General features: G+C 37.6%; 1 protein-coding gene across 4 annotated transcripts; it reads left to right on the top strand.

The window, feature by feature from the left end:
• The first annotated feature begins 1,979 nt into the window (after window positions 1-1,979).
• Window positions 1,980-17,957, top strand: LOC121862306 (osteoclast-stimulating factor 1-like). 4 transcript variants are annotated; one of them, XM_042360449.1, is made up of 8 exons: window positions 2,047-2,134; window positions 3,952-4,032; window positions 9,390-9,466; window positions 10,317-10,363; window positions 10,784-10,902; window positions 13,773-13,974; window positions 15,976-16,079; window positions 17,312-17,957. In XM_042360449.1, exons 3-8 carry the CDS (start codon window positions 9,418-9,420, stop codon window positions 17,463-17,465), a joined length of 675 nt encoding a protein of 224 aa, XP_042216383.1. In that variant the 5' UTR covers window positions 2,047-2,134; window positions 3,952-4,032; window positions 9,390-9,417; the 3' UTR covers window positions 17,466-17,957. The 4 variants fall into 4 exon arrangements, with proteins under 4 accessions (XP_042216385.1, XP_042216382.1, XP_042216384.1 ...); XM_042360451.1 differs by lacking the exons at window positions 2,047-2,134; window positions 3,952-4,032 and adding an exon at window positions 1,980-2,024 and having other exon boundaries at window positions 9,384-9,466; XM_042360448.1 differs by lacking the exon at window positions 3,952-4,032 and having other exon boundaries at window positions 2,033-2,132; window positions 9,384-9,466.
• Window positions 17,958-21,934: the final 3,977 nt, after the last annotated feature.

Genomic DNA, 21,934 nt, shown 5'->3' on the forward strand with positions numbered 1-21,934 from the left:
AAGGAATAAAATATTGAAATTGAATTGATAACACCAGTCAACACAATTTTTCTGGCACAAGGTTTTTAAACGGATTTTAAGTAAATTTGGGGTGCAGAATCTAAATATGACTGGTTTTTGTCTATCACATCAGGTTTTTGAGATATACCATATTGCACTTTTGCTGGTAAACGTAAACTTTTGGATCAAAATTGACGGTTTAAACATGTATACATAAATTTTTTCAGCATTATATTTTGTATTTTTCTATAACCAAAAATTGTTAATATCAAATTGGAAAGTTAATGCACATATAATATTTAAATGTAACATTGAAGGGTGAAAAAAAAACAATTAATGTACGGTAGAAATAGTGCAAGTATTAAGATCAAGTTACAGTTACATAAACTTCCTCTTTTTGGCCGATCTCTTATGTACAGCTTCTGGAATGTCTCTCATCAAACTCCAGCAGTAGTCCGCCATCATGTTCGAGTCCCATCGACCTTGGTAATGTTCTTCCATTACTTTAATGTCTTGATGAAAGCACTCCCCTTGCTCCTCGCTCACTTCTCCTAGATTTTCTGGAAACTCGTCCAAGTGACTGTGTAAGTAGTGAACCTTGATACTCATTCTGCATCCAAGTGCTTGTAAACTCAAGAGCAGCTCTTCCACAATTTCTTGATAGTTGTCCGCTTTCTTGTTCCCTAAGAAGTTCCGCACCACATTAGAGAAAGCATTCCAAGTTCTTGCCTGTGCCTCAGTCATTGTTGCAAGGAAGTGTGGATCTCTGAGTAGTGTTCTTATTTGAGGTCCATCAAAAATCCCTGCCTTTTTCTTCTCGTCGCTAAGACTTGGAAAGGTTGAGCATATATATCTGAAACACTCTCCACTATGATCAAGAGCCTTGACGAATTGCTTCATGATACCAAGTTTTATGTGCAGAGGAGGAAGGACAATGTTTTTCTTGTCAACCAGAGGATCGTTAATGATATTCTTGTCACCAGGCGTCAAACTATGTCTTGGTGACCAATTCTTTTTCACCCAATGGTCTGCTGTAGCCCTGCTGTCCCAGTAGCACAGAAAACGGGGGTATTTTGTGTACCCTCCTTGCTGGCCCAATAGAAAGTTTACCATTTTCAAGTCCACACAAATTAACCATTCATGAGCATGGTATTGCAACCTCTCTAGAACAGTCTTAATGTTTTCATACTCTTCTTTAATTTGTACAGAATGTCCGATTGGAATTGAACCATACTTGTTTCCGTTATGAAGAACACATTTCAAGCTCCTTTTAGAACTGTCAATAAAAAGTCTCCAATCCTTACTATCATATGCTGGTAGTCCCATGGAGAGAAGAAGTCCTTCTACATCATTACAAAAAACAAGCTGGTCATATGAATGAAAGTACTTCCGCAGTTGCTCTTCTCTGTTGCGATAAAAGGAGACACTCGTGCCAGGTTTTAAGAGTCGTTTCTTTTGAAGCCTGGAAGCTAACAATTCAGCAGACTGTTTTGGCAAATTTGGATCTCTGACCAGATCATTCAATTCTGACTGAGTAAACAACGTTGGCTTTTCACAATCTTCACCAGATGGCTTGAAAAGATCAGTCTCTTCATCTTCATCAGTAGAAACAGGTGAATTCCGGTCTATATCCTCAATCTCTGGTAGCTCAGTAAATTCTGGCACGTTACGTGATGGAGCAAATCTGAGATCAGATTTGGATTCAGCACCTTAAAGTTAGTAAAAAACAGTTAAAAGGTTTCATGCCAGAAAAAAAAAATATTTTTTTGTAGACCAGTGTAATAAAGGTAACGAAAACTCCCGAAGGGTTATTAAGTTGACAACATAATAAAAAATAACGTCAATAGTTCCAAAAGAGAACTATTATTAGAAATTCTTTGGTTATAAAATCGGTGACAAATGACAAATTGAATTAAATTATTAAAAAAGAGTTGCGGGAAGCAGCGGGTACTGTTGAATCAGAGACGTGACCGATCGCCCAAGCGGCTAACGAGCCGATCAGTGGTGAAGAGGATAAAAGAAAGGTAAAAAGAGATTGGTGTTGGGCGGAGTCAGTGTGTATAGGTTGGTGTAGTGGGCGAGTGACTGTGTTGGTTGGCGTTACACCACTCCTCCACCAAGCTTGGGTAACTGTGAGTGACTCGTCTCCAGTTGAACAATATATTTTACTTAATATACTAGTTTGCTCATGAATAATGAACCGTATGATATGTTGGGATGTTAATACGTTTTAAATTTTATAGTAGTCCTGTTTTTAAGTGGAAGTATACAAATTGTTAAAATATTGTTGTTTACGTCTCCATGCACCTGAACACACCACTAGGGTAAGAATGTATCACTTATGATTATTACGGTACATGTTCAAAGGTAGTCAAGTGTTGGTAAATCTGTACTTTCGGACCAAAATGTTTTTCCAGTGTATTTTGGTGTGTTAAACGAATCTGACCTTCATTTTGGGAGGAAATTGCTCGCTTTTCGCCCCATCGATAATGGGGGAGAGCCAGGGAAATCGGGGTTTTGGGTGAGGGAAAACACGGAAACGAGTCGTCTAACCTAACCTAACCCCTAGCCGGGGGCTCTGCCCCCGAACCCCTGGTAGGCTTAGTTTAAACTAACCTAACCCATCCTATTCATTTCCAACTAATATACAGTAAATGGGGTTCAAAAGACTCAAAATAATGAGATCTAATTGTTTCAGTAGTTTTAAACTTAGGGGTGTGCCATGTCTGAAAGTACAATACCTTAGAAGTGGAAGGACCAGGGATAGGTTCAGGGTCAACTTCTGATGCTTGTTCTTTCTAAATTTACAAGGCAATTTACAGTGCGGGCACTCAACAGATGTAGGGAGAACACCATGATTATGTAGGAATTGGATAGCATTATCTTCTTTCTCATAAAATTCCACAATAAACTTAAGATAATCGTCGGAGCACAATTCACACCCAACCCCTACCATGGCCATTGCCACACTGGCCATTGAAATTTAAATCCTTCAAATCCATACCTTGGCTCCTTTTGAAAAAATTAAATTTTGATTGGGCGAAAAAAATTCACGTGATGAGAACAATACATCGTTGGTCACGACTGCTAGACGTCACACATGCGTGTTGTAAACACGCTCATAATTAGCTTGCTTTCACGGCAATAACATCTCCTTACATAGACAAAGACTGAAAAGTACGTAAAATCAATTGAATTAAATTTTGTTGTTATCCATTTTCGGCAGGTATATATGGGATTCAAAATGCTCAGAATAGCGAGATCAAAATGTTTCAGTAGTTTATAACTTTGAGACACGCTATGTACGAAAGTAAAATAATATCCCAAGTGTTAAGTATTCTTGGTAAAATTTTACGTTCGCGTAACAAGGGAATCTTAGACATTTTTTCTTTACAATCAATAGTTTAGATGGTCAATTTATGATAGTAGCCAGGTTTCGATTTTTCCATAAAATTTTTTTTTTTTTTTTATATGGTTCTTGTGATTTGAATGAATCCGACCTTCCTTTTTTGGTGCTAAACCTAACCGAAACCTGGCTACTATCCTTAATTGATCGTTTAAACAATTCTTAAACATTTTCTATGTCGTTTCCATTGCATTTATCCCAGAGTGATTAAAGACATTATGGAGGAAGTACTTGAACCTCTGCAGATCATATTTGAGTTTTCGCTTAATATATAGAACTAACCTGCCAGGGCTGCATAGCGTATCATCTCACGTCCAGAAAATGACTCAAATTTCACCATATCATAGTAAGTTCTTTTTGTTTAATATACCGGGGAAGTTAGGTAAGGTTAGGTAGGTTTGTTTGATTTGGTTGGTTAGGTCTGTTCATACCCACAAATGTTAAGTAACGTTTATTTTAAAAATATCAATTTTTTAACATATTTCCACAAACTACAACAGTGTCCACTATAATATAACAAAGAAAATCCTCTCTTTTAACCATCATCCAGCAGACTGGAAGAGAGCAAACATTACTGCAATATTTAAGAAAGGAGGTAGAAGTGATCGCAAGGAACTACAGGCCGGTTAGTCTCACCAGCATAATATGTAGACAGTGGACATTTTGCTGTGACCAGCTAAGTTCTTACTAACGCTAAGTTACCGTGAGTGTACTCTGATTGGCTAATCATCCATTACCGGCGAACAACGCGTGAGCTATATTTTGCCGTGACTCTGGCGGCATTTGGCATTTATTTAGCCGTGAGTCGATCGTTATGTAGCTGTAAACATACCTAACCATATTAATGTTGTGCATGGAAACTTATCATCATTAAAGAGGTGACATTTACTAGAACCTAATAGAACCTGACCTAACCAACCAAAAAACCTATTTAACCTTACCTAACCCACTTGCCTGGGGGCAGACCTCCGTTATATTAAACAGAAAGTAATTAGCATTAGTAGCTGAACCTGCTCCAGTTTTGGTCAAGTCTGGTCTTGAAAGAGCTCACACTTGGTGCCGTCACAACACACTCTGACAGATTGTTCCAAGAGTTCACAACTCTCACTCCAAAAAAGTTACCCCCTCACAGTTTTGTGGACCAGCGGCTTCTTTAGCCTTGAGCTGCGACCCCTTGTAGGGCAAGCGTCCGCCAGCACCAGGTATGGACACTCGACTGAGTAGTGCCCCTTGAGATGTTATACACTTCAATTAGGTCCCCCCCCCCTTGCCCGTCTGTAATATAAGCTCTGCAATTTCAAGCTCTCTAATCTGTCAGGGTAGCTGAGGTGTCGAAGTGCAGGCACCAGACTGGTGGCCCTCCTTTGAACATTTTAAATCAACTGACAGTCCCGAGCATGTCTCGGGGACCGGACGGGGTGATAGTACTCCAGGCGGGGAAGCATTTCACTCTTGAAGGTTGTTACAAAGGATGGACTTTCTAGATTTCTGAATGACCTTCTTATAAGACATAATAATTTAATTGCTTGATTCACCTTCTTCTCACAATGGTCCAAGAACTTCAGCTCATTGTCAACATACACACCCAGGTCCTTTTCACATTGTCTCAACTAGTGCAGTTTCTTCATCCTGTTAGGACATGTGATACACCTCCTTACTGTTGATACGTCCCAGGTGCATCCTCTTACACTTCGTGACATTGAATCTTAGCAGCCATTTCTTCGACCATTCTTGAAGCTCACAGTCTGTTTGGTTCTTAATTTCCCAAAATAACTTGGCATCATCCACAGACATTTGTATGGGGGAATGTACAGCATCAGGCATGTTATTTATGAAGCAAGCAAACAAACAACAGCAGGCCCAATACACTGCCCTGTGGTACCCCGCTTGTGACGGGTACACATGATGATTTCGTGCCATTAATCACCACACACTGCTTGCGGTCATGTAGAAAGTGTTCGATTCACACTCGGACATTTCCCCGAACCCCGTACCCTTCCAGTTTAATTTTTTGCCTTTCACGGGGTACACTGTCGAAAGCTTTGGCAAAATCTAGGTACCGGTATGTATTGACGATATTACCTCCCTGTTCCAGAATTTGGGTCGAAGCATCCAGTACCTTGGGTAATTGTGTTAAGCAGGAGCGCCCCGGCATAAAACCGTGTTGGCAATCCTTTACAAGGTTGTTTCGTAGTAGATGTTCCATAATGGCATCTCTTATAATGTTCTCAAGCACTTTACATCCTATGCTGGTCAGGCTCACTGGTCAATAATTATTCGTGGAGTGTCGATCACCTTTCTTGAGGAAAGGACTCAAATAAGCCATTTTCCAATCACTGGGGACCTTTTGCTCATCCAGGCATTTACAGAACAAGATCTTCAGGGGCTCAGCAAGCTCATTGTACAACTCTCTTAGCACTCTGGGATGCACCATGTCAGGGCCGGGATTCTGATGAACCTTTAGCTTTGACAGTTTATTTCTTATAACCTCTTCTGTGAACACAATGTGGGTCAATGCTGTGTCAAACTGTCTGTCCTCAAAAGTAGGAAGATTAATTGCATCCTCTCTTATGAACACTGAGAAAAAGAAGCTGTTCAATGCCTCAGCTTTGTCCTGGTCAGAATCTGCATAAATACCATCTTCAAGCCTCAGGTCCGATACTCCTACTCACATTTTTAATTTCTACTTTGCATAGCAGTAAAACGCCTGTGGGTTTGACTTGACCTCGCTTGCAACCAGCCTCTGAACTCCTTTTCATCCCTTCTACACTCTGACTTTGCTTGGTTCCTAGCTCCTGCATACATCCTCCTTTACTGCTCATCATTTGACCCAACCCATGTCTTGAATTTCTGGGTTTTCTTCTTAACTTTGTTGACCGCCACATGGTTCATGTGTTGTGGTCTCCTTGTATTTCTAGAGGCACTGGGTTTGGTCTTGGGTATATATTTCTCAATCAAATGGTTCACTTTACTAGCTATGATATTCAGCATCGTGTCTGCGTTCTTATGCCTTAGTGAGTCAGGCCAGTCGATACCCCTCATCCCGTAGTAATTTTCATTGAAATATTTGAACCTTGGTCTGGTTTGTCATGAACCAAGTAACAGTAAATCTGAAGGACAACATTACATGGTGGCTGGTGCCAACTGGGGTAAGGTGTTCCAGTTTGACCACCATACCCTCCTAATTTGTTATGATGTGTTCCAGTGGCTTGGGTGTTTGCTCCCCACTGTAATGTGTCGGGTCTTGAACATTTTGGAACAGAAAATTATCTCTCAGAGTTTCTACAAAAAGAGTGGCTGGGTTATTAAGTCATTTGGCGTGAACTCATTTCTCCAGTTGATGTTGCCACAGTTAAAATCCCCTGTGACAAGGGGGTGGACTGGGGTTGAGCACCATTGTGTTCATAAGTTCCTTTGGTTTGGTAGGCTACAGTTTGGCTATCTGTAGATTCACCCGACAACAAGTAAGTCTCTCCCCTTTAAATTAATTTTACACCACTTTGATTCCTCAAAAACATCCTTCCCCTGTACCCGCACCTGGCTGGCTCTAAGGTCTTGCCTTGCATAGATAACCACACCCCTTTTGCAAGTTGCTTGAGAAAGGTTCGTAATTAAGTCATATCCGTCAATAATGAATTCGCATTCCTCTGGGTTGATTCTCCTGTTCTTGTATAACAGTTCTACAACTCCTACTGTATCGGGTTGATGTGCCTTCAGTAATGTTTCAAACTCCTCTCTCTTATTAAGGAATGTGTCGGTATTAGTATACTGTACTGTATATGACTTTCAAGCCGGAATTTGTTCTCGGTAACGTCTCTGCTCTTGGTAGTAACTCCGGCACCCCTCCATTATTAGCAGCTGCAGCATTTGCTAAGTACACTAGTTTGCAGGGTGTGGTTAGAAATGTTATTGTTTACACCGTGCTCGCCTCCTCCTGGCTGGGAGGTAGAGCTGGTGCCTCCTCCTTGGTGGGAGGTAGAGTGGGTGGAGGGTGTACTGCTGCCCCCTGGCTCTGTGCTTGAATATAACCTATGTACACCCATCCTCATTCCTCCCTGACTCCTCCCTCCTCTGTTTCAAGCCCTGTAGGAGCTTCTTGTGCTGTTCCCTCTGCATTGCGTTAAGCGAGGACTTACTGCATTTGTGAGTATGACCTAAAAATTACCTGGATTCCCTGGCATATATTAGTCGTTTGCAAGGGAAACGATACATCCCACTTGGACGATTCTTATTTGGACTGTTATTTGTTCTATGCGATTTAACGTTACGTGACCTAACCTGATCATTTAAATAAGATGGTAAAAATCTTGTTCAATCTGATTGGTGTAGGCTGATGAACTGATTACCAAGGTTACTAAATTCAGTCACTTGCAAATATGGTTAGGTTAGGATTTAGGTTGGCTTGGTATCTGTTGGATCAATCCGAATGAATGCTGGACAGATAGTGAAAGTAAATATAGGTCCACGGTGAGACAAATAATCACTTCTTATTACTGTAACAGCAAACAAACTGATCAAGTGAACAGGTGTAATATACTGTACAGCACCAAACAGTAGTACAGTACTGCATTGGTATTATTTCACTTGTTGCCACCGCGAGATATGCTAGGGGCTGTCAATTGGTTGAGAATATCCAAAGGAGGGCCACCAGACTGGTGCCTGCTCTACGGCACCGCAGCTACCCATAGAGATTAGAATGCCTGCAACTGCTTAGCTTATACTACAGACAGGCAAAGGATGACCCAATTGAAGTGTATAAAACATCTCGGATTGCAGATGCCCACCCCATAGGTGGTCACAGATCAAGGTTGAAAAAACCACAAGTCCAGAAAACTGTGAGGGCAAACTTTTTCGGAGTGAGAGTTGTGAACTCTTGGAACAATCTGCCAGAGTGTTGTGACGGCACCGAGTGTGAGCTCTTTCAAGACCAGACTTGACCATCACTGGAGCAGGTTCAGATACATTCAGGAGCCCGTTCATGCCCAGTACGTGCCAACAGTGTGTAACAGAATGTGACCGGCTGCCCAAGCAGCTAACGAGCCAATCATTGACGGAGAGGATAAAAGTAAAAAGATAATTTTATGGTTGCAATCAATAGTGTAGTCAATGCTAAGTGCTGTAGTATTTTCTCATGTATGTAAATATTGTATTAAAATAATTAATACTACTGTATTAGTACTGTATTTATATTGACAACTGATGCTTTTCTGCTTTTCTGATGATATGAGGGATGTGGGTGATGAAATTATAGTACCAAACACAATTTGGAAAAATAGTTTTAGAGGCGACAACTCATAGACAGTTACTGCAAGCAAAGTTTTCTTGATATCAAAATGTTGCCCCAACTACAGTATATAGTTTTCTTATGTGAGTATAATTTCCTAGTTTAACCAAAACGACCCCATGTGACGTTCCATTACATTCTTAATTTTCATGGCATAGTCTCAAGTCTAGTGTCCAGTTACCCACCAACTATCATGATGGATGCATGTCCTTTGACGACTTGTGACCCGCCTCACCCCTCCACTCCCTAGACAGTAATGATATTCATCAATAGTTGCTTGACTTGAGCGGCACTGATATACTGTAGTACAGTACTGTATTGGGGGACAAAGACAGTAATGGGGAGGGAAGAGACCCAGATGATGTTGAATTTGTTGACGTGGCCAGCGGTGAGGACACTGATACAGACAATGGTGCTCACTCCTTACCCCTTCAGTGAGGCTGTGGGCATAGGGAACCATATGCGTGCCAGCCACAACAGTATATTTGGAGTGATTGCACTAATTTTACAGCCAAAATACCAGTTTTCGACTGTTGATTTTAATTTTTTTTTTTCCTCTCCAAAATTTGCCCGCAGGGGGTCTTGTGAGTACAATGCATAAGTTATTTTGGTTTTCATGACAAGTTATGTTAACATTCATCTTTTGCACCAACATTGTATGTACTGTACTGAATTGTTACTCTTTTATTTCAGGTACAGTATTTTGTACTGTGCTAGAAAATAGAAAATGTCAAGACCTGTTAGAGCTGCTCCACCTCCCCCACCTGTCCGGAAAGGTAAGGCATAATTACTATAGGAGTTTTATGTTATATATGAAGCATTAATATTCTTGGTTTAATAATTTTTATGGTTATTCCTGATCAAGAGATATAAAAAATTTTGTGTTCATATACACTGTTGATGTATAGTGGCTAAAAAAAGTATCTGTGCATTCATTGTGTGAAGCTGTATGATACCACGGACGATAGGTATTGGGATATGCATGTTGTCTCCTTATACTATTTGAAAGTTATCACTTAACTCAGCTTGAGCTTAGAGAAATGTGAAGACAGATGTCACTTGCTTTCTTGCTGTACTTTTTACATAACCAAATACAGTATCTGGTGTGAGTGACTCTTGAGTGTGAACTCATTTAAGAGTGGACTTGACCAACTCTAGCACAGATTCAGGTACATTCTAGAGCTAGTGCATGACCAGTATGGGCCAACAGCATGTAACAGAGACAAGACAGACTGCCTGATTGACTGACTAAAATGTCAACCGGGGGTGAAGAGGATAAAGTAATGATGTATTACCCAATCAAGCCTGTGGGTTCAAAACCCAAGTTGATCCTTGAACCTAGTTTTTCATCATCAATAACATCTTATGGCCATTTTCCACACTTATGTGGGTTATTTGTGGTAACCTGATGGCGGCTTTCAGCGCTGCATGGTCTTTTGCAGGCTTTGGTATTGGGTTCTTAATTCTGATGTTATTTCTGTACTGTACTATCCTGCTGGGTAGTGGATAGTTGAAAAGTGGACTGGCTTTTCCAGTTGTTAGATAGTTGCTATACTGTACAGTGTGTTTCTGTGTACTGTAACTTTTTTTTTAAAGAAAATAATGATAAATATTTTTATCACACAGGGCAGGTGCAAGCATTTGAGGCAATCGCTAACTATAAAGCTCAGCGGGTGAGTACTGTAGTTAATAATTTCTGCTCTGTTATTAACATTTCTACATAATGAACAGTTAAAGGAATTATTTTTTGTTATTAAATTCTTATGGATCCCACCTACTGGGAGGGGGTACGGGGGAGATTGTAAAGCCACTATGATAGCAGTTGTGTCATTCACTTAAATATTACCTGTTATTGAATGATCATAACCCATAACATCTGTCATTTTTCACAGGTTTTGCCATTGGATGTTCAGTGTGTTAAGATCACTTGCCTTTGCCAGTGGCCTTAAAAGAGAATGTCATAATTTAGCCTACCCTTACCTTTTAGCAAAGATAAATTTTAGAATTTAGAGATTTAGTATTTCTTAATACAGTATAGATAAACACGTACTGGAGTTCAAGACTTAGTATTAAATTATCAAAATCTGTTCCAGGACTGTGAGTTATCCTTTGATGAGGGTGACCTTCTCTTCATAGTTGACCGCAGTGACCCAACCTGGTGGCTGGCAACCCTGGAGGACAGAAAGGGTTATATCCCTAGCAATCATGTTAAGTATTTTTAGTTATTTTCACCACCTATGGTAGGGGGCATTAGCCATCTGCTTATTTCATTTATCCATTCTTCCATCCATAATCCACCTGTCTAATGGAGGTTTTTTGCCAAGGCATGAGCAAAAGTTTTCCCAAAAATTGCCAGTTACTGGTGTGTTATATTATGCTTATACCTGTATAATATAAAATCTTTTTGAAGCAACATGTTATATAATTTATACCCAGTAAAGTAGACCCTTGATGTTCACAGATTTGGGATTCACAAATTTTGCTTATTCGTGATTTAGGAAATGTATACATCATCAACTCCATATTTGCAATACCTGACCTTTAGTATTTGTGGATTTCAAGGGATTGCAATCCATGCATCTTAGGGGCAAAAATATTATCTTTAAAACATGAAAAAAATCATAATTAACAAAATATGATTTATTATAACAGTACAGTCATTTCTGCTACAATGCGATAGTTGCATTCTTGTGAAACCTCGCTCTATAGAAATTTGTGCAATAAAATTAACAGGGTAGGGTTAGGTGCAGATGTAACCTAACTTAACTGGAAAGGAACTGAACTCCCCCTTACTACATTTATTTATATGGGGAAGTTTGCTTCATTATTCTTATAATCGTTATACTTGTGGCCATTTAAGAACAAAACCCATATGAACAATGAGGGCCCACTATTACATTAAGGTAATTTTTTTATCAATTTAAACTCTGTGCCATGTTTAGTATGTTGCATTCCATATTTTGATGTTTAAAAGTCAATAAATATTATAGAAGCACCACATAAAATACTCTAGTTTACTACTCGAAATTCTTTTGTTATATCACTACAAACATAGATCTCTTTATAATGATTAATATACGAGACTCTGGACATTGATGTCATATGCATTGACAAGACAACTGTTGTGCGTATTGTTTATCATTGTACACTCACGCGCTATAGTTTCGATGCACCCTCTACCCCTACTCCTGACTCGATGGAAGTTGTAGCCTTGGCTTCCTACCGAACATCCCCCACCCCCCCACTCACTTCCCCCACCCCCCCACTCTCACTTCTCCCACTCATTGTTCAGTGGTGCAATGTGGTAGCTCGAAGCTTTGCTGGATTGTACGAATAGCAGTTCATGATGTAATATTTGAGAGAATATATGCACGATACAGGTTTTTTAGTGTCTTCACAACACTCTATTTACCATCACTATACTTAACATCATTATACAAGAGGGACCGTTCACTTTGCATCCCTGACTACGACTTCCATCGAGCCAAGAGTAGCGGTAGAGGGTGCATCGAAACTATGGCGTGTGAGTGTACATCAATGGCAGTGCCAAGGGTGGCTTTATTTATATACTATATTCAATTATATGTACACACTGTATAGAAGTAAAACCTTAATTTAATGGACAAGTAAGGGAGAAGGGATGTCCATTAATTCTCTCAGCCCCCATATTTTTTTGACCAAAGTAGCTGTTTGAAATCCCCAGTCTGATGGTGTCATAACTTAATTTGTAGAAGGAGCTAAGTAAGTAAGTAAATGCTAGAGTAATCTGCAGTTAGAATGACTGACCGTTTATAAAAAATCCTAAGTAGATCAGCACTGAATCCTCGAGATGTTTCATTTCTAGAGAAATCTTGTATTCAGGAGATGGTATTACATTATGGTATCAATGAGGAAAATTTAAGTGTTGAGCTCCATCAAGGGCAACATCTTCTTGAGAGAAAAAACAACAGGGATCATAGTATCACTTCTCCACTTGCATTTGCTACTATGCTCAAGCCATACTGTGATGCTTACATAGATTTGCATAAGCTGATGTGTGCATCAGTGTGACTTTCCAGTTAATTCTGCAGCATGTCAATGCATTTTTTCCTGCCTGTGACAGACAAAAATGTACTTTAGGAACAGCAGTAGTGATGGCAGAACAAGTGATATTGCAGTTATATCTATAAATTTGAAAAGAGCCAAGAGTTTGAATGTTGAAGATATCATTGATGCTTTTGCTACCAACCACAACACTGCTATAACATTCCAGTTACCCTGAGCCTTTCCTTTGACAGTAGAATATAAAGTATTATGTTCTTGTTATGGGTCACAATATCATTACATTTTATTGGCCAAGTTGAACAACATTGCTTTTTAATGTCCTACATGCAGATGTAATTTGACATTATGATTATTCCTATTCTTTGTTATGAACTATTACAGTATTTTCTCAGTTTTGTGTAGTGTTAATGAAAGTATCTTTAGAAAACATTGCCATTTTTATTGGTATGTAACATACAATCATAGTAAAAATTATGTGCTTGCTCTGCAAACACTGCTTCAAGACAAACCCCCCTCCCCCCTTCCAGCCAGATTGCCACCCCTAAGTCCCTGCTATATAGAAATTCTGGAGCCACCACTGTTGAACATGTACAGTACATTAACGTTACTTTTTTGAGGAAAACTTTTAATTTTTTTGGTACCAGAAATGCATCTTCAATATACAGTATAACATTAAATATCCAAGATAGGTTGATTCAATTTACGATGGTAAATTAGTGGACACATCGGCATCGTAACTAAAGGCTTTACTGTGATATAAGCATCAACAAAAGTGAGAATAATTTATACAACCTAGCATCTTCAGTCAGCAGTATAGGAGTACAGTACTGTACATATGTTCAAAGTGTCTGCAATATATTTGAGTTTTTAGGACCTTCTCTTATAATTTATTTGAATTTATTTCATAAAAAAATCATTACATCCATGCTTTTAATATCTAGTAATGTATATTCTTACAATCAAATTTTGTTGGATACTACAGTAATTATTGAATTAATTGTACAGTGTAAATATTTCCTTAATTCTCTTTGCAGTTAGCAATAAAAATGCAAAGTTTCCTATTATTGATGCTGCAAGACGTGGCAATTTGGATTTATTGGAGGAATGTCTAGCAGCCGGTGTGTCAGTAAACGCCCTTGACAAGTCTGGTTCCTCATCTTTACATGCAGCTTCTCAAGGAGGACATCTTCACTGCATCCTGAGACTCCTAAAAGAACCTAAGCTTGAGATTGACTTACAGGTACATCTTATTTTGTGGGTTTTAGAGGACCTTAACATTCATTTACCATATCATCAGCATCATTTCATTCCCTTGAGTTTTCAGACAATGTGTTTGAGTGTGTGTGCAGTTGTAATGGAAGAATAGATGAAAAGAATGAATGTAGCACTGATGAGTGAAAAGGACAACAAAATTGAAAGGCAAAGAAGAAATATTCTAGGGAATAATAAAGGGCATATACTGTATAGCCAGAAGTACCGTAGAGGTATGGGATCATTTATCCAGCATTCCGGTATCCAGAAAGCTCCAAAAATCGGCTATTTTCTGGAACAAATTTAAAATGAGCTTTAAGTAATTCTCGGGCCAAACGGGGATATTTTCAACCATTCCACACCTGTGAGCTCTGTTATGTTGTGGTTATTTTTTTAATTCTTAATATCGGGTAGATATACATGATTTTTTTCATTTAGTTACACAATCAATCCTGCTTACAAAAAGAGAAAAAAAAATCAACAGGTTTCCACCTTGAAACTGTAGTGAGTGTGTGGAGAGGTCAGAGAGTCCGTGGCAGAGCACCGTTGTTAAGGTGACCACCAGGGGCGACTGTGACACAGTTTGTACACTAATTTCTATCAATTTAGCTCGCTTTATGCTTTTGTTAATGATTTTCTTTGCCTACAATTTTAAGTTTTAATGTTACAGTGTACAGTTAAAACTACTTTTAGGGGTGAATATAGTGATCTAAACAGAGTTTTCACAGCCATACAGGGTTTACTGTACATTTTGTAAATTTTAGGCCTGGCGCTCCAAATTCATGAAAAATAAACCCTATCCAGCAACCCCAGGTCCCAAGCATGCCAGATAAATGATCCCATTCCTGTATTTGAAAAGGTAGAGCAGTGTTGACAGATGATAAAATTTGTAGTTGCATAGTGGAATACATGTGGAAGTCTCAGAATGTTATGCATTTTACTGTAAGTGGGGTATGAGATTGTTTATTGTGAATACATACACTATAGTACTCTAGGGAGTAAGATATGAGAAAGGGGAAAAGTGAGATTTTAGATACATTGAAGACTTCACTGTGCGATTTATAAAAGGTTTAAATGTGAGAGTGGGTGAAAGGGACGTGGTTTTAAACTTGGGAATGTGCCAGGAATGAGTAGAAATTGGGAGAGACTGACAGCAATGTGCAGTGAGAGAGGATTGTTAATAGTGAATACATTACTATACTGCACATGGTTTAATTAACCGGAAGGAAATTTTTAAGTACGGTATATAGGAAGGCATGTCAATGGAGAAGATTTAGGTTTTTTAGGCTGTATTATTGGATAGAAGATTGAAATAGAAGATAAAGTATTCTAAAAGGAGCTGCATATTGAGTGTCTAAAAGAGATTAACTAAAGGACAGATCACTAAACTGAAACTATAATCCAATCAGCTTAACGTCAATTGTGCAAAGCACAAGTGGATTGATGACTATCATGACTTTACTGGTGGATGTTCTTGTCAAACAAATTTCCTATTATTCCTTTGAAAAATTTTTCAAAGTTGGATAATTATAATGATGAAGCAGGTTGCCCAGGTTTATGACGCTGTCCCAAGATAGATTCTAGCAAAGTGGTTTATTTTCATGAATGCCAGAATAAGATTTACAGGAATGTGGATATACATCCCACTTTTCATCTCTGGAAGTAAAGTATCAGAGGAAAATGTCTCGTATTCTAGAATGCATCTTGAGCTTATAGTGTTTGTTCTTAAGTATTTGTGGACTTAATTTAATCTTTCTGCTTTTGTGCCTGTCCCACCCTTTTGGCCATTTTGCTGCTTGACATCTTATGGCTAAACAGATTTGAAGCCACGGGATTCATTGGGTGCTTGGTCAAACCAATCACAAGCCACACAGGAGGATATTGGTTTGGTTATTTTTACATTTACCCATTAAACACCCTGTGTGCATATATTAGAATTCTTCAGATGTAAATAGTAATTTTTATATACTGTACTTATTTTTCTTCACAGAACAAGCTTGGTGACACACCTCTGCATTGTGCTGCATACAGAGGTCATAGTGAGGTAGTGCAATTACTTCTAAAACATGGAGCTAATACAAGCATTGTTAATAGGTGAGTCACATAAATTAAAAAAAAAAATCAGATATTAAGAACTCGGCCTTCATTTCTTCACTTAACCTATCTTGTGGAATGTATGCAGAAATAATCATCATTGGATATGAGATCCTTTCCTGCATCATGACTTGTAACACTCCCATGAATTAGGGTAAATTATGACTTCTAATCTCTCATTTTGAGTGATGATTGTCACAGGGGAGTAAGTGATCTGATTGCCCTGAGGGGTAGCACCCAAACGACTAAGAAAACAGCTGAAAGTGTACTATAGGTGTACAGTACACCACGAGAAGGTGGGGGATAGGCTACCCTACCTCCTAAGAATAAGGGTAGGGTTGATTGCCAGATAAACTTTTCCCATTACTCTGTAATATCAGTGAATAGTCGAGGTTTACGCAATAACACCTTGGATAAACCTTATTGGTTACGATTATGCGACCTCTCACCTGGTCACATAGCTACCCATTATTATCTTTCTTCCCATTATTTGTGTCTCTTATTAGATATACAGTACAAGGAATTTTATGACACTACTATATTCATTGAGTAAAACTTGTCATTTTCATAAGAAGTTACTATAATGTTTCTTATTTTTTTAAACACTTATTTTTCTCTATCGGAGCAGTCAATGTAAAATGTTCTTTGTCATTTAAGCGTTAACAAACAAAGTTGCACATAATTGATATATGGTACTGTATACTGTATTGTACTTGTATTTATAAAGAAGTTTATATGTATACTGTAGATTAATTTTATATTTGTAAGCATCACTCATTCTTCTCTGTTCTTGATATTAAAATTCAGTTTAATTTCTTAAAAGTTTCTACTTATCAATGTTCTTTGGTATTTAATGTGAACATTGTGCCAACCTGTGGTGTAATGTAAGGTTTCTTGCCTCACAAGTGAATGGTCCTGGGTTTGATTCCCAAGCTGGGTTAAACTGTGGGGAAGCTTCTTATAGCATTTGCCTCTGTCTACCCATCAGTAACTAGGGACCTGGATGTTAATCAGTTTTTGAAGTTGTCTGGTCCTTTTGTATTATTCTTTGAAACTGGTTCATACAGCTCGTTAATTTAGGGTGTAGTAGTTGTATTGGCGAGAGCTTGTACACCTTAAACAAATTCACGTCTTGGTGGTCCTAGGACTGGTCATCCTCGAACATGTGGACAACCATTATTATTATAATTAAAAGTGTTGAACATTTATTAATGATGGTTTCTTTTATACAGGGATAATTATACACCAAGGAACCTCGCCAAGAAGGGAACGGTTGTTAGTCTTTTGGATGAAAGCTCCCAAACAAGTGGCAGGAAATCCTCTGGCTTTGATGACAAAGACTATGGTGCTAATGATTCTGAAGATTCTGATGAGCAGATAAATTAATGTAGTTGTGTCTTGGTGAATATCTATCATTGTGTCAAATAGTGTACTAATGAGTGAAATGATATCATAAGATATTGTTTCATGAAATGCCATATGTAGTCAAAATGACCAGGCTTTTTATTTTTTATCAGTAATATTTTTTAATTAATATCCAGTTAGCTTATAAGGTAAATTGTTACAAAGTGAAATTTTTTAAAACTTATTTCATATCCCTATGTGACAGTTTTAGGATCATGTATATAATACATCTTGTTAAGAAATATATCATTCCATTTTTACCAAAGGTTGTAGTTTTTGTTCTGAAATATGTGCATACCCTGTACAGTACCATGTTTAGATGTATAGAGATAGATGAATATATAAACTATAGATCAAGCATCCTTTATCCTAAAACCTTGGGACCAGTTGCATTTTAGGTTATGACCTCTTATTTGACTGATGTGCTTTTTCTGCTTGTACCACTGCTATGTTCTCTTTTTCCATTTTTTTTTTCCAGTGAACATAATTCGGCTTAGGTATCCTTCAATATTTTAGGTACTGTTAACCCTTACCCCCCGGTGACGTTCCAGAACGTCCACCGATTCCCGCCAGTGTTTGAATGCCCAGTGCGGGTTATCAGGTTCCAGTGTGACTTTTTGCCTGTCACGCCACACGCTCGGCCACAGGGAAGCTTCCTGAACATAATTACCTACTTTTGTTTGTTTCAATTTCATTGTTTGTCCATTTTATCAAGTTGTATCAAAGTAATATTGCTAAAAGTAGTGTAGTTATATTGTAGTGTAGTATTACTGGAAAATAATGCTGTGATTATGTCATAAATTTATTTATTTTTGGAATTATTATTATTTATATGCATTACTTGCTCTACCAAACACAAAGACAGCCTGGCGACAGACTGTGTGTGTGTGTGTGTGTGTGTGTGTGTGTGTGTCTGTCACCGAGCACTTTTTATGAAAAATAATGCAAATAAAATAAATTATAAATGAATTATTTATAGGAAATAAGTATCATGATCAGTAAATATATGAATTACTGGCCATCCCAGACACAAAGACAAGCAGAAAATGGCCGTTAAGTGTGTAGCGACCACGAGCGTCAGCTATCAAAACAACACTGTCCCCTTATCTCCCTCCCACCTCCCTCTGCGTGGCCAGGGAAGTTTCTAGAGGGTCAATATACTCTGCATAGTTTTTCTTATTTATTTTTATTGTTTTACCATTTGAAAAGATTTAAAAAATGGAAAAGTTAATTTTTCTTGACCGGGGGGACGGCCAGCGGCAACCCAGTCCGGGGCATAGGGGTTAATGTTTGGTTTGATATACTAACATCACAGCATCACAGCTCTAGAATATTTTTAAAGTAAACATGATTTTGCCTTGGTAATCTTTGATATTACAGTGTAATTAAAAATTTATCTATGATTAGTGTGAACACAGAAGTTTGTGGGTTACAGGTTACGCTATATGGAGACAGTGACAGCATTTATCTTTGCTGATGTAACTTATTGTAACTGTTATAGGTTTCAGTGCAGTGTTTCTTATACAGTCAGTTCTGCTATAACGCGATAGTTGTGTTCTTGTAAAACATCGTGTTATAGAAATTCGCGTAATAGAAATAACAGGGCTTATGGAGAAAATAGGGTTAGGTGCAGATTACTACTCGATATCGAAAAAATTTTAGTAGTTAGCCTAACACAAAGGTTAGCACAGTCTAAATAAATGTTACATTCATATCTAATAATGAAATCATACAGTAAATGTAACACTTTACCTTGAAGAAATATGAATATAACTTGATGGGGGAGAAGGGTGATTTTGAGGTTGATAACATCGATCCTCTCTTCAAGTGTTATAGCCTTTGTTTTACGATCACCACCGGGAATGCGATCAACAGAACGCTTCTTGGAGATATTCTTCTTTACCATATTCACAGTTAATACCACAAAATTGGAGAAATAGTAAGCAATAATCGCGTTACAGCAAACAAGCGTTCGCGTTATACAAATATCGTTCCTCTATTAATAAATCGCGTTAGAGCCAATTCGCGTTGTCAAAACACGCGTTATAGCAGAACTCACTGTAGTTGTTTAATGTACTGCACTGAATTTGGTTCAGAGTGCTGGTGTGACGTGCCTTCTTACTCATATACAGTAGGGTCCATCCAAAACAGTTTTGAGTCTTTGGATCCTTTTGGTTTTTGGAATTGTGGATAAAGGATCCTTGACTTGTACTAAAGTTTTAATACAAAAGCTTAAGTTAATATGATGATACTTTTAGTCACTCTATGGGATGTTCTGTTTTAGCAAGAGGCCTTAACCTGATGAGGCCTTAACCTGACTATTGTCATACACTGTACTGTACAGTATTAGAACCTCAAAAATCCAGTTATAAAAAAACTGGTATATTTGAAAAATAATGATGGTATAAAGATTATTTAAAAAAAAAAATAGTGCAACTAGATCAATACCCCCCAAAAAATAGAATAAGAATAGTCCAGGCAAGGATAACTATTTTAGAGAAAGGTGTTGATCAGTAAATTCATAATCAATGTATAGAACTTTGCCAAATGGAGCAACAGACAAGCAAATGAAATCGTGTGGCTGTCATGTTATATATGTATTGATAGCAGTCAGGTGTGAAACCCACTACTGGACCCCTAAATCCTTCAAGGTATTACAGTAATGGAGCCACGATTCTGAGAAATTAAAATATTTGTTATCATTCTTTATGATATTTGTATTATTTGTGAGTATTATCCACATTTTTTCTTGCACAAAATTTTACTTGAACTTGGGGGATGGTAGTGTCCTAATTCCTCCAGGAATTACTGTATACGTAATGCTAAATTATCAGAATTATAACAGCAAAACAGTAACTCCCAATTTCCATTGAATTTTAGACAAATATTTTGTAAGTGGATGATAATGGTCATTTCTAATATGATTCTGCTATCACAACAACAAACAGTTCTGGATTTTGTTAGTGGACTTTATACTTGACCATAAACATTGTAAGAGCCATGGTTCTCATTTGAGTACTGTACATGTATTTGATTTCCCCCCCCCACACTATTCACATGTATCTCTCATCTCACTTTACTAATGAATCCTTGTTTTATTTACAAATTAGTTGTATACAAAGCTGTTTTTAGTTAAAGACAGCTGTATGAGCCAACTCTCCACAGCTGTAAGCCATCCACATAATATGTTAATTTGCTATTGGACACCACAAGCATTAAAGTGAATTAAAGTTCTGTTTGTTTTTTATTGAATAAATCATGAAAGAACTAGGTAAATTAAAGAAGCAATGTTATAGTTAACTAAGAAGTTGACCTGAAACATCACATTTTTGGATGCTTTGCGATGTAGTCCAATTTGTTTTGTAATTGTAAACCTTCAGTTCAATTGTGTACAGATACGTAAATAGGATTTCTGTCCAAAAAACACAGGCATAATCAATACAGTTTTATTACAACTCTGTGAAAGGTACAGACGATAGGGTTCAATCAAACTAATTCTGATTTGATTTAGAATGAAATATTGTCAGATTAATAAGATAGGTTGGGTTTATTGGTTGGTTTGTCTTATTTGTTGTAATTAATGGTTTTAGTTGCTTTTGTTTATAGGACTGTAGCAATCCTTTTTTTTTTCACATATTGTAAGTTCCATATTGTTCTGAAAAGGTGAATTTTTCGTAAGTACAGTAATAAATATTCTGTTATATTTTTTGTAGAGAAATGCTACTACAGTACAGTATTGTGTCTGCACTGAACATGGTCTTAAGATGGGAGGAGTGCATATAGGGTGACTGGCTTTATTCAGAAAATTGAAAGTCATGAATTCAGCACACTACCTTAACAGTACCAGATTTCTTACGTAATATTGCTCATTTATAATTACCATGTTAATCCTGTCTATATTGTGATATTAATGTTACCTTTTAATTGATATTTGCAAGGCCCAACCCTACAACTTTTACCCATTTTAATATTAAATAGATTATAGATTATCATATGCAATTGAATTAAGTCTTGACAAATTGGTTATATGTAATAGGGAAGATATTTAGTTTCCTTTTATAATGTTAATTGACCATGTTGAATGTACAGTAGATATATTTTCAAAATTCTTCTCACCTACAATGTGTGTTTGTACAGTGGTCACTGAATTGGTGCTGCACTTGGTGTACATTATCTTCATTTAGGAAAAAAAGAAAAGTGCTACACTGTTCATTAAATGAACTGCTTGTGTTAAAATTTAGTACTGTACAGGGGGTCCACAACTTACGAACGAGGTTAAACTTTAAATTTACAGTATTGTATTTACCAGATGACTTATTTTTTACTTTCATTTACTGTATTTTATCATTCTATTTCTTCTTTTCACTTAAATTAAGTGATTTAGATGTACATAAGGACTTACGCTATGATATAGTGGGATTTTAAACATTGTTCTGTAAGTACAGTGGTCC

This window comes from Homarus americanus, unplaced genomic scaffold, assembly GCF_018991925.1.
Source record: "Homarus americanus isolate GMGI-L3 unplaced genomic scaffold, GMGI_Hamer_2.0 scaffold31037, whole genome shotgun sequence".
NCBI lineage: Eukaryota > Metazoa > Arthropoda > Malacostraca > Decapoda > Nephropidae > Homarus > Homarus americanus.

Bases quoted from the DNA above. Each gene is read 5' to 3' on its own strand.
- LOC121862306 (XM_042360451.1), top strand. From the start codon at position 9,418: ATGTCAAGACCTGTTAGAGCTGCTCCACCTCCCCCACCTGTCCGGAAA. The intron at 9,467-10,316 runs GTAAGGCATAAT...TTTATCACACAG, and splicing joins TCCCCCACCTGTCCGGAAAG to GGCAGGTGCAAGCATTTGAG. The intron at 13,975-15,975 runs GTACATCTTATT...TTTTCTTCACAG, and splicing joins AGCTTGAGATTGACTTACAG to AACAAGCTTGGTGACACACC.